At 43.5% G+C, this 13,321-nt stretch overlaps 1 protein-coding gene across 46 annotated transcripts in view; it reads left to right on the forward strand.

The window, feature by feature from the left end:
- MAGI2 (membrane associated guanylate kinase, WW and PDZ domain containing 2) overlaps positions 1 to 13,321 on the forward strand; it is a 1,307,576-nt gene that overhangs the window by 1,157,391 nt on the left and 136,864 nt on the right. For all 46 annotated transcript variants that reach the window (XM_072759854.1, XM_072759849.1, XM_072759863.1 and 43 more), the window contains one exon: positions 4,307 to 4,555. In XM_072759854.1, the coding sequence (XP_072615955.1) occupies positions 4,307 to 4,555 (249 nt within the window). The remainder of the gene's footprint in view (positions 1 to 4,306; positions 4,556 to 13,321) is intronic.

Here is a 13,321-nt window from a genome sequence, read left to right on the forward strand (position 1 = left end):
CTTCCTGCACAAAGGAGCCATGTCAGGAGCTGGGAAGAAGGGAGGTCGTAGAACTTAAAGCTTTCACCCTGATGCTTGTACAAATATCCTGTCCCTCCTCAGAAGGCACCGGGCACTGGCTTCCAAGTTAATGCTCAACAGAAAACCACTTCTATTAGGAGAGACACCACCTAGATAGTTCCATTTGGGCAGAAATTAACACAAAAGCCTGCAAATATTAAAATATTTTTAAAGTGTACACACTAAAGATAGAACGGCCAAGTTCTTAAGGAGGCAATGACAAGCTAGATCCTCAAAAAGGAGAAATTTTGGAGTGAAGAAAGGAAACATCCAATAATACATCCAATTTCATTTACCAAATAGTTATAGCTCAGACCTTCCACTTTAAACTAGTTTTGAGAGATGTCTTATCCATGCCATCAGCTCCAATGTTTAGCTGTTTTTTCCCCAAGGATATTAGAAGAGTGGCTTTAATTATTACACTGAAGTATAAATATTTATATGTTGAGTAGCTCAGCTTTGAGATGTTCAACCTAATGACACGTTATTTTGAATATACACTATTCATCTGAGGGAAGGGTGCCTGAGGAATTTCCTAATGTGTCAATCTAGAATTGTTGTGAAAGAGCATTTTAGGACTTAATCAAATACGTTAGAGTCCGTCTTAAAGCTCTCCATCTGTATCTGTTCTCTAACATCTCAGGGAAAGTCTAACTCTTGGCTTAATGCCAAGAAAGAGAAGGTTTTCTTGGCAGCTGGCTGAAACGCTTAGCCATTGTTTAGAGTGCCAGTGGGTTCCCTGGTCCTGGTTACTATGCTTTTTTTGTCGATTCTAAACACGTCCCCATCTTCTTTGTCCTTGAGCATGTCACCCATGTAAATAAGTTGTCCGCTTTGATGAGGATAGACCAGGAGTGCACAAACCCACATGCCTGCAGGCAGGCCAGCCCCTGGCTTTGGCAGGGCCACAGCCTGTGGGCTGCTCCCTCCTCCGTCGGGCCCCATGAGGGGGCACATTGCATGTGGACAGTCCAGCCTGTGCCAGCATACCCCATAGCCTCGGCCATGCTTCAGGACAAGACATCTACCGTGCTGCCATGCTCCTGGGGTACAGCCCAGAGAAGAGGCCCAGGCACACCCTGGAAGCAGGCAAGCTCTGTTTGTGAGAGGGCCCTAGAGTCCTGGTACCCAGCATGTGATCTGGAAGGGAAACTGGGGTTCTGATGGAGCCCGTCCCTTTGGCCCTGCATACTCCTCGCTCTAAGGGTAAATGAGTAAGACAGGAATTTGCAGGAGGCACTGGGGGGTTGTTGGAACCGTGGTGGCTTGCAAACACAAATCTGGTAAAGGGAGCAGCCGCCACCCAGCTCTAGCTATTAACTGCCAGATATTTCAAGAGAAACTGGAAATCCCTATTTCTGTAAAATCTCCCTTTTGAAAAACATTGGCAATCAATTTTAACAATTATCAAAGTATAGGCTGGCCCTGGACACAAATAATGGGAGAGTCTACAGATGAGGAGCAGCCCCTGACCAGTGGTTGACCATTCTCATTGAAACCATCTCACCTGGATGGCATTGCCAACAATGCCCACCTTCTGAAACAGAGACCTCTTCCAGTCAGCTCAGTGATGATTTCCAGGATGACTGGTGAGGACAAAAGAGATGCTCATCCTAAAAATTCATTATTTGGCTTGAGTAGATACTAATTGACCGAATTCTGTACACCCATCTGTGCGAGTGCCAGGAGGATGAGTCAGGGATGCTGGAAGTTAGTGAATTAAAAAAAAAAAAATGAAAAAAAAAATGCATGTCGTATTTAGTCACTTTGTTACATTCACTGTATTCTTCTAGAACAATGCTGTTGGTACCCTCACCAGGAAGGGTTGTTGGCAAGAAGATGGTCTCATTTGGGTCTAGAGCCAGCTGAGTAGAAAAATAACGTGGAATCAATTCTCTCCCTCAAAATCTACCATTGGAAATCTTCTTAGCTCCCTGGTTTTAAATGTGTTCATGTTGTTAAAGACGAAGAATTTTGTTCTAGAGGTTGAAAGAGAAGTCCAAAAGCAATAGAATGGTATTCTCTTAATGTTTTGGACTCTTTCCCTTCTCCAGGGAGCACTCGTGTTGATCAGTCTTTCTTCCTCTAGAAACTGTGGCAGAGCCACTCCCAGCCACTTACTGCAAAGACAGATCCTTTTCCTTTGTTGCTGCTTTACTGACAAGCACAGCCCTCAACCCCCTAAAATATGACAGCCGGAAAATGAGATCTCTCTTGTCAATGCCTATGACATTTAGTTACTGATCTGGTCCAATAACTCGGGGAGATTTTCAATTTAATGTTGCAGCTTCATAATTGTTTGTTTTTCTTCTTCCTGACTATCTCTAATCACTTTATTTCCAACTTGCACAAAGACCGATAAAGGACACGTGCTTCACCAAGACGGTAACAGCTTGTCTTCAGATGATATTTTCTCGTGGGGAGGGTACATCTTACAGGCAGTAAATTAAATTCTGGCAGAAAAGAGGGAAAGGCCTTGACCTTGACATTTTGCTCTTTTCTCACCTCAGTATTTTTACAGACGAAAAGCATCCATTTGTTTTCTTTAATTAAAACCTGATTAATTAAATCTTACAGAAAAATTCAAATTCATCAAATAATAATAAAAAGCAGCCTGGGTCTTATTCATTCCGCTATTACAAACAAAGAAATGAATACGTTTCGGCATTAAGAAAGTTTTTTAATCTGAGTATATGAATAAATGCAGCTCCAAAAAATCTCTTGTAGTCTGTGTTCTTTCTCCCTGATTTTTGAAATGATTTTGAGTTTTGAAATGAAATGACTTTTCATTTCAGAATGGAACTGCAGCTTATCAAGATAAGAACCTTCACTGGAACTTTTGCTAATTTTTTAGTAATTAGTTTTTACAATTATTGGTGACTCTCCATATGAGACACCTACCAGAGCTCAACATAGGAGACCATACCTAGAGACCCAAAAAGGAATAATTAATTGTGATTACTTTCCTTCTTACTGTTTCTCTGTTCCATAAACATCCTCTAAGCACACTAATCAAAGTGTAAGATGGAGATGAAACAGCTCTATTTTTAATAACAGTATTCTAGGGTACCCGCTTCAGTTCTTTTAATCAGAATACCGAAACCTAGGTATTAAATTAAAATGACAAAATTCTTTCTCGGTGACAGATGAACTTTCATTTTTAAAAAGCAGCTTCTCTTGGCTGCCAACTTTCTATCATTTTTCCCTGTAAATAAGCTTGTTTTCTCATGAAAGTATTGGTTTGGTTTATCTGGCTGATAATAGAGTATATTTTGTAATAATACAGAGTATAAATGAGCAGTGCCACTGACACCTCTCTCAGAGATTCAAAACTCGTCATCCCTTGGCCTGACATCATTGTTAGATTTGAACCTAGAATGAGTGAATAAAAGAAGGATCCTTTAAGAAAGACATTTCCCATCTACACCAGGTGAATTAACACTTTTGGGCTAACAGAATATCACAAAATTAAATGAAACTGTGGCTCTTATTAAAATTATGATAGGTCCCTTTACATGGACGTCCTGGGCTGTTAAGTTAGCCCCACTTACCGTACCCCTCCAGCAGCATTGCTCAATGGTGGCCTGGAAACCTCTTTGGGATTCCTACGCCCAGTCTTCCTAAAAACACTTCCTAGATGTAGGCGCTGAAGATTCATAGTTTTTGCAAGTTCTTTCATTCCTGTACACAATGTAGTTTAAAAACTGTCTACTGTTTTATAATCTTCTCTGAATAATTACTGTTATGCAACTAAGAAGCTCAATATCTAGGGGCTCCTGGGTGGCTCTGTCAGTTAAGCGTCTGACTCTTGGTTTTGGCTCAGGCTGTGATGCCAGGGTTGTAAGATCGAGCCCCATGTGGGGCTCCCTGCTCAGTGGGAGTCTGCTTCCCCTCTATCAAATGAATGAATAAACTTTTAAGAAAAAAAAAAAAAGAAGAAGAAGCTCAATATCTAAAGGCATTGTCCCAGGGGAATTACAGATTTAACAAAAAAGGAAGATAGGAAATAGTAGCAGCACAGCAGAAGCTGATGAGGGGGTTAGCTATGTTTGCTGTGAAGAATGGAATGGGGCTTAGACCTGGGTGCTCCATACCTAGGTAAGTAGCCCTATCTACTCATGGGGATCGGAAGCCAGTCAACCAGTCTTGTAACAATGCCAATGTCTAGAAGTGCATCTAGTACACGCAGGCACTCATCAAGACCCTTGGTGAATAACTGAGTGCCTGCACACAATGTGTATTGCAGGGGAACCCTGCCCAGAGAATGGGAGGAGTCCAGGCTCCGTATCAACCCACCACAGCTCTCCACGCAGTGACTACGCAACCTACGCCAACAGCAACCATGCTGCCACAAGTAGCAATGCCTCTCCTCCTGAAGGCTTTGCCTCGCACAGCCTGCAGACCAGTGATGTGGTCATTCACCGCAAAGAGAACGAAGGCTTCGGCTTTGTCATCATCAGCTCCCTGAACAGACCTGAGTCCGGATCCACTATCAGTAAGTGATGGCTTCCCTTGCCTTTGAATAAGAGATCTTGTGTTCATTTGTTCTGGTGGGAGGGATACTGGACATACAGAGCAGAGGGCTGCTGTAGGCATCTTGTGGAGACAGAAACTCTCAGGCTGTGGCCACGAATAAGACGTCCTTAACCTATGATTAACCAAACATTGCTGAACCTTTGGCTTAGGAAGAATGCAAGATTGCATCTAATGTCCCCGGGACCCCACAACCCCCATAAAAGCTCTGAATTCATATTTATTTAAGTGGGAAGAAAATAAAACCAAGTGGTGTGAGAGTGTTGGTATGAGGGAAGGAGAGCTCCTTCCGGTTTGATAGGATGAAACCAGATATGCAAAGCACCTGGGGGGAAAGCAGTCCAGGAAGCAGCTCAGCATTCAAGAACTCTGCAGAACTCAGTGTGGCTGTGATAGAATGGACATGAAAGAGCAATGTGAGAGCGAGACAGAGGACTAGAGAGGAGGCAGGCTGCACGGGGCTTCACACGGCCATGGGGAAAAGTCTGGACTGTAGTCTAAGTCCACGGGAACCATGGAGGGGGTTAAGCAATGGACATAAACCCTGACCTACATTTTTAATGAAATCAGGAGAAAAGAGCAAGAATGGAAGCCTGAGACAGAATCGAGAGGTCCTAAAAAGGGCCCTGCAGGTGTAGAGATCCTGGAACCTTCCCCTGGTGTAGTAGCAATGGGTGGGGCAACATCCATGACTTCACCTAGGGCTCCTCCAAATCTATGAGTCTGTACAACAGGTAACAGTCAGCAGTTTTATTTCTCTTACAATTGGTCATCCTGTAGATTATCAGTCTTCCTTGGTGGTTTTCCTTTGGGCAACATTATTCCACAAGTTACCCGGCTACCAGCAGGTAGTAGGACCAAATAGGCAATGGGAAACTTGCCCATTTTTCACATTGAAGTGATTTAGCCCAAAATATTATGGGTAGAAACATGGAAATAGAGAGCATTGAGACAAAGTTAATTGAGTCATGTGGTCCTAAAATTCTCATAAATTGTGATTGTTTCCAGCACATGGGGTAATGGGGAGTTGTCAAACAGTACTCAAGAAATCAAATCATTGAGGACGAATAAGCACTTTTTATGATACAGTTAATGTTCCCAAAACAGCGCCAGGACTGAATGGAAAGAAATGGCCCTGTTTCACTTTACCGTTGAAAATTCAAGAATCAAAACTATAGAGGTGTGTAACCTCAGTGAGTAGGTGCAAAAGCCAAAGTGCATACATCTGAAAGTACAATTTCATCTCTCTTTTCCTGCCCAAAATGAAGAATAAATCCAATCTTTAAGCAGAGAGTAAAAGCAAGATTATGTCAGAACGATAGATTCACCGGGATTAAAAGGACATAAGACTGAAGATCTTCATGAATTATATAAACAGCGTTCCAATAATGTAGACTTGGGAAAAAATGTCCACAGAGAGCTTTTGTAGCTATTCCACTCAGGCAGATTGGGGCAGGGTATGTAAAGGACCCAAATAAAAATAAAAAATATGCCACCACAATGAAAGTGCTAACCATGCAGGTAAGACCTCAGATTTCTTTGAGGTGTGGTGGCATTATTGCTAAGTGCATAGAGAGAAATGAGTGTGTGTGCACACATTGCACTTACTACATGGAGAAGCCACAGATGCTTTTTCTATTGCAGATAAAATTCATGCATAGGTAGATTTGGAAAACAACACGTACAAATGCTTACAATTAATGTGAATTTGTCTTCCTACCTTGGTGACATTAGACTGACCTCAAAAGAATAATTGTAGCCATTTTCAAAATGGAATTATTTTACATCACCCTAGAGAGTGGAAATATATTCATGATGCTTCCTGGCTTCTTTTTTCACATATTTATTTCTTTTCAATTTAAGGAGTTTGAAATGCAGGTTGCCCACATGTTCTGTGGGAAGAGCAGTGATTATACTGATGGCCTGTAGCGTTTACACGATATAATTTGCAGCATGCACCTAAAAGCTTTCTGAACCTGATGCTGTTTCCTACTTAACTTCTCTTATAATTTGGAGCTCTAATTTTAAAGAGAAAGGCTAAGTACCTCATGAATGGTAAAGAGCCATCCTCATGTCACATATCTATCCTCAGAATATTAAGGGTCCTTAATTCTATGAGGCTGGAGAGCATGGTAGTATCACGTACTCAGGAGTCACAATCATTCCTGGGTTTGGGTCATTTTTCTTTTCATGTCTTACGTGAGCCCAAGGACCATGAATGTGGTCATGGTTTTTGTCAAGCCTACTGAGCCTTGGTGTTGGCAGGCAGAGCACTCAACTGGCTAAAATCACACTGCCTGGATTCGAAAACGTGCTTCGTCATCTCTTAGGTGTGTAACCTTGAGGAAGTTACATGGCCTCTTTGGGCCTCAGTTTCCTTGACTGTAAAGACAAGATAATGGACCTATGTCGAGGGGTTGCTCTGAGGGTTAAATGAATTAGTAGGTGGAAGTGCTCAGTCCTGCAGCCTGGGTCAGGGGTGAGGGACACACGAGTCCCGCTGAGTGTGCCTTTCTTTGCTGAGGCTCTAGGCTCTAAGTCTTCCCAGAATTCACTAGCCAATAAACTAGAAAACATCACAGGAAACATCCAAGTTCAGGTCCAAAGCAGTGCCTTCTAGAACCTCCTACAAACACTATGTCTCTATTGACTGTATCAGAGAAGACAGGAGAGATGGGGAGAGATGGGGAGCACAAATGTAAATCTCACCACCCTGAAGGGGGAAAAAGAGTTGCTTTCTGTAACTTTCTCAGTCCGGGCGAAAATTTTGCCACACATGCCAGATGTTCCATCAGTTGAGAACATGGGCAGTGGGGTTCCTAGTTTATTTATTGCCTGGCATTCAGTCCAGCTCATTTCCAAGCCTCAGATTTTTTTTTCAAAATATTCTTTCCCAAAATATTAAGAAGCAATGTCCTTTATGTTTGTTACTGTAATTAAGGAATGCACTGCTTCCGTCCAAAACCCATAACCCAGGAGACCAAATACTGTTGGGCAGCAGGCAAGACTCCGAAGCCTCCGTCCGAGGTCCAGGAATATCCTTCCTGATTTAAAGTGGGAATAAGCAAGCTTCCTGAGGATTTTTGACCCATTGTCCAAAATATTAAGTATTTTCTTCAGACCTTAAAATTGGATTCAGCGGGCAGCGCCTGGGTGGCTCACTCGGCGAAGCATCTGACTCTTCATCTCAGCAAAGGCCACAATCTCAGGGTCCTGGCATTGAGCCCCACGTCAGGCTCTGCCCTCAGCCTGCAAACTGCTCGTCTTTCTTCCTCTGCTTCTCCCACACTCTCTTCCTCCGTCTCTTTCTCGCTCTCAAATAAATAAATAAATAAATAAAATCTTTTAAAAAAAAATCAGATCCAAGAGAAAACAAAGTGGTTTGCAGACCAGAGCCTAGGATAAGAGTAATTTGTAACAGGCAATTGAATTTTAAATTCTTAAAAAGATTCTAACCAAGGTTTGTATACAAAGACGTTCATTGCCATATTAATGAGAAACAGAATATCGGGAACAATGTTAGAAGCTTCTTAAAAACTGGAAATTTGGGGATCCCTGGGTGGCTCAGTAGTCTGGCGCCTGCCTTCGGCCCAGGCGTGGTCCTGGGGTCACAGGATTGAGTCCCACGTCAGGCTCCCTGCATGGAGCCTGCTTCTCCTTCTGCCTGTGTCTCTGCCTCTCTCTCTCTCTCTCTCTCTCTCTCTCTCTCTCTCTCATGAGTAAATAGATAAGGTCTTAAAAAAAAAAAACCTGGAAATTTGGTATATTTGGGAAGTTCAAGGCATTTCCCGCCTTCAACTAACTCCATTGTCACCGAGGTCTTTGTACACGGGACAGAGAAGACTTAGGTAACTGTCTGACTTCGAGTGGAGCAGATGCTTTCTCTGGAAAGATGGCCCCATGGCCATGCACAGTAGGGTTGACAGGTTGGTCTTTGGGCCTCTCCAGCTCAAGGCTGAACCCTGACATCCAGGTTTTATTGCAGGGCTATACCTGTCCTCCTAGGTGCGTCCTGCTGTGCCCACCCACCACAAACCCACTTTCCCACCAGAGGTTCCCAGGAAGGGCTTTGGCACAAATGATGAGATAAAAGTAACCCTTGGTCTCCTGCTTTTCTGTAGTTTGTCAAGAAGCTTATGTTGGCATTTACGAGGTAGACACACATGGGCACTTAGACATCAGTGGGAGAGCGGGGTAGCTTGTAGAAAGGATTGGTGCACTGAGATGCAAGCAGTGAGGCTGAACATGCTCGGGACAGCGGCCACAGCAACAATCTAAGGGTACCGGCAGAGGCCCCATCTTTTTGGCCCTTCCTGCCTTCGTTCCATTGTCTTAACAGTCTGGACTCTGGTTTCTGTGGGTGAATGGTGGGGCCTCAGGAGCTACAGCATCAGGGGCTGAGCCATTCTGGGGGAAGGTCAGTGTGAAGCGGGCACCAAATATTGGGGTGCATGACAAAGGAAGCAAGGTTAGCAGATGGAGACTGATAATGGGGGGAGGATTTCATGATAATTATGGGAGCGTGGGGGTGCTCTGACCTGTCCCAAAGCGCTAGGTGATAGGCAGGCTCTGTTGCAGACTAAGTGACTAGTGAGGCCTGGGGCCCTCAGGGAAGCCCCCCTCAGCAGGCCAGAGTCCCCATAATAGAAAAGGGGTGAGCCAGGAGCCCTTCCCCACATATCCCCCTGGCCATTGGCCTTAACTTTGTGTATCAGAAGGCTCTGCACACCTTCAAACCACTCTTGCCTTACAGAAGAGAAAAAAAAAAAACAAATAAAAAGATGCAAGCGCATCACCCGTCTGCACACTGCTGGCTCATGAACAATCCTTCAGCTCTGGGTTGGTGCTAAAACTCTTTGTTTCCACGTGTGTACTTTCTGTGACACAGCTTGGAGTCCAGACTTGGTCATTGTTAACTGTCCCTCAGGCCCACTGCAATCTGACATTCTAGAACGAGTTAGTTGTCTTTGGTAAAACGCCCTGATAACTTTGCTCAAAGTCTTTGATAATATTCATGGGCTCTGGAGTTTAAAAGCTATTCTAGAAATGCAAAAGCTTAGCTAGCAGGTCTTTAGATGACATTTTAAAGCATAGGTTCCTAAAAAGAGTGAAACCAAAGTGAACAAGCAGTGAGGCAGTTTAGGATTTTTCCCTAAAAAACTCTTCCCCCAGACCATGCAGCTGAACAGTCATTTGAACTTAGGGAAGGTTCGAATCAAAACCAAAAGCCGAGGTTTCTGTAGTTGTGCCCCGATACAAGGAGATTAACTCATGAAAAGTGCTTTGGGCGACCAGCTAGGGCTTGACTTCAGTTTATCCACCACCAGCTGTGTCCCTCGAACAAGTCAAAGGTCATCCTGTGTGCTGCTTCACCTAAAATACAAGGACAGGTGGTCTTCCCAGCCACCTCCAGCTCTAAATTATATGATGCCATGAATGAGCATGGAAATGAAGTATGAGGTACATTTCGTCTGTGTCTGCAAAGCCTAGAATAAATCTGAGGCCTGGATCATCTTTGTCATTGGCTCAAGCTGTCATTTTAAACTTGTGTGTAATTTTTGGCAATGTTTTCAAGGTACTCCTCTGTCAAGAAATGATCTGAAAAAAAAGAAAGAAAGAAATGATCTGAAACAAGCACTTAAATACATGACACCAGCTCCCCCTTGAAGACAATTAAAGACAGTGTTTCCCACCCCTTTTCATTCCGCACGGTTGTAAAATGATAACGTTTATCTAAAATACATGAAGATAAAAGGAATGAAGCTGCCAGAGGCCTAAGGACCCCCACCCCAGCGGGCGCCACCCCACACCTCACCCCACCATCCTCAAGAGGCATTCACTGTCCTGGCACACCTGTGACCTGGATCACCCCTTCTAATGCCTTATGGTCACAAAGCCCTGCCCTAAATGAAGGCTCTAAATATCAGTAACCGGTAAGCACCTCATCTTACATCTTATTGGTTTAGGTTGTAGCAGTGGACTTTCTCCAAACCTCCAAGCTGAGGTTTGTTCATTGATTGCCTCAAAAGCCCAGGAAATTGGTGCAACTGGTGTCGACGCTGGGATCTCGACCTTCTCTAAATCATTGTCAACTTTGACCAATCAGTGTTCCAGGAGCAAATGTCACTGCTGGAAAGTTTCTTAAATCCCACCCATGCAGTTGAACATGGGAATTATAAAATGAGTCTCATTCCTCTTTTTCTCATTGGTTTGAAAAAGCAAGTTTCCTTTCAGAGTTCTTAATCAGCCCCTTAACATATAACACTGTGTTCCCTTAATCCTCAAATGAAACCCTGCTTTGGATTCCTTCAATGACACGGTGCTTTCCCTCTGAGCTTTATGCTGAGAGCAGCTCACTCAAGAGGCATGATGGTTTCACCCACTCCGTTCATGTGAGTGCTTCTGTAACAGAAGAAATACAGGGCAGGTGTGGGACATCATATAAAATGCCAGTTTTCCTCCAAGGATCGGGCTTCTAAATCTAACTCATGGGCCGTAAGCAAATGTCTTCATAATCTTGTAGAAAATCTACATATACAAAAAAAGAAAAGTTTGTGCTCAAAAAAAGAAAAGTTTGTGCTCATAGTCTGCACTAATGTACATGTGCTTTACGTCAAATCCATCTCATCACATTTATTAGTGTGATTTACTTGCGCTTGCAGAAGGTAGTCAGGGGCTAGGGTACGAGTGGGGTGCAGGTGCTAATGATGTGAAGTACATCAACAAATATGCCACTTGCTGTGAACAGTCCAGTCTCCCTGTAACAAGTCCTTGATCATAACACTCACGATGGAAATGTCTACAGAGTAGGGGCACCTGGGTGGTTCAGTGAGTGAAGCATCTGACTTCAGCTCAGGTCATGATCTCAGAGTCCTGGGATGGAGCCCCGCTGAGCAGGGGGTCTGCTTCTCCTTCTCCCTCTCCCTCTGCTTATGCATGTTCTCTCTCTCTCTCTCTCTCTCTAATAAATAAATAAATAAAATCTTAGAAATATCTACAGGGTAAAGTTCAAGCACACTGCTCTTACATCCAAGACCCTAGGTTAGCGGACGCAGCCACTTTTTACCAACAGCTCCTTGCAATTCTAGTGCATCAAAGCCAGGTTAGTTACCCCTGAAAGACAACTTCTGCTTTCCTGTCCCGGTGCCCACATTTTACCTGCTGCCACTTGGAATGCCTCCCCTTCTTCAATTATAAATTTTATCAAGCTCTCCCCCAGATGCCAGGCTAAGAATCTTACATTGTGTTTAAATTTCACAGTAACCCTCTGCGGTAGACAACTGCCCCAATAGCAAACATCGCTCACAAGCAGCTCAAAAAGCTCTGAATCTCTTACCAAGACAGTTCCTGACCCCTCACCTTTCTCCCTGAAGTGTTTTCTCTTATTCTCACATGGGATTCTTGTCTGTAAGCTCGTTAACTGTTGAGTGTTTCTTGACTTTCCTTCTATTCTTATATCTGTGATTATTCTCTATTATTATCGTTTTACTTTTCCTGTGTTCATGGTTTGCTTCCCCTAAACAGATGATAAGTTCCTTAAGGGCAAGAGATAATGGCATTTCTTTGAATCTCTCACAGTTCCTGGTAGCCTAAGGTTCAAGGATTTGTCCCATAATTTATTTTGGAGGGATTGGATTGGGTCCTCTTGTAATGATCCAGCACTGTCCTCATGGTAATAAAAGTGTGAATGTGCTCTGCTCTAACTGTCCCTGCGCCTAAACCTAGCTGTCCAGTCCCTCCAAGGCAGCAGGACATCTCTGAGAATGGGCAAAACAGCAGAGGATCACTTAGGGGGAGGAACTGTGTGCAAGCTGGTCCTTGCCCAACATGAGAAATTACATTATGATAAAGTGGAACTAGAATGTTCCAGAATACAGATTTCCCATCAGTGGTTCTCAGCCTGAGTGAAGGATTCAAAGCCAGATCAGGGCCTGGTGAAGTCTTAGATGCGAGAGCCCTCTGAGAAATCCGGCTCAGGGGAGCCATCTCTGTGTCTCAGGGCAGCCCCTCTAGTCTCAAGCACCTGGGTTGCAAAGCCCTTGTCATCTGAAAGACCAGGCTGTGGCCTCAGTATGCTTTCTGATTTACCTCATCCTGGCACTGGCTGTTCCTGGAATCGCCATCCATCTGTGGGAACACCACCTCAGTGATAATTATATTGTCCTAAACAGGAAGGTTTGGATGGCATCCCAAGCTCCTTGGAAAAAAGTACCCCTTCAAATTAGTTATTCACTTCACAGTCCTCATTAACAAAGCAACCCATTTCAGTTCCAACTGAACAACTTCTCAATCACATGACTTCTTTATAGGATCGTACCCAGCTAAAACCGGGATGAATGGGACCTATTGATTAAATTCCGTTTTCTCAATCCTGAGCATGGCTAGTTTTGATCCCAAGTTAAAACCTGGCTGCCGAGGTCCTCCACGGAAGCCGACCAGCAAATACAAAAAGATTTCACATCAAATTCTGAGTACTCTCGTATCTCAACATTGAAGCCTCTGTTAACTGAAATGGAAAGACGATTGCAAAGATTTCACTCTCTTAGCACTAACAAATTTAAGGATTATTTAATTGTGAGAGTAGGTCCACAGAGAAATACCATCATTCTTATTTATTTTCAAAGAGAGGAGCAATGTAACTTATCAAAAATTCTGTGAGGGCTCACAATGCATTTTTTAAAATTCTAGACCATTTTTCTTATCGTTTGAATGGAGCTCATAAATCATC

The sequence above is a fragment of the Vulpes vulpes genome, chromosome 5 (assembly GCF_048418805.1).
Source record: "Vulpes vulpes isolate BD-2025 chromosome 5, VulVul3, whole genome shotgun sequence".
In the NCBI taxonomy this organism is placed as follows: domain Eukaryota; kingdom Metazoa; phylum Chordata; class Mammalia; order Carnivora; family Canidae; genus Vulpes; species Vulpes vulpes.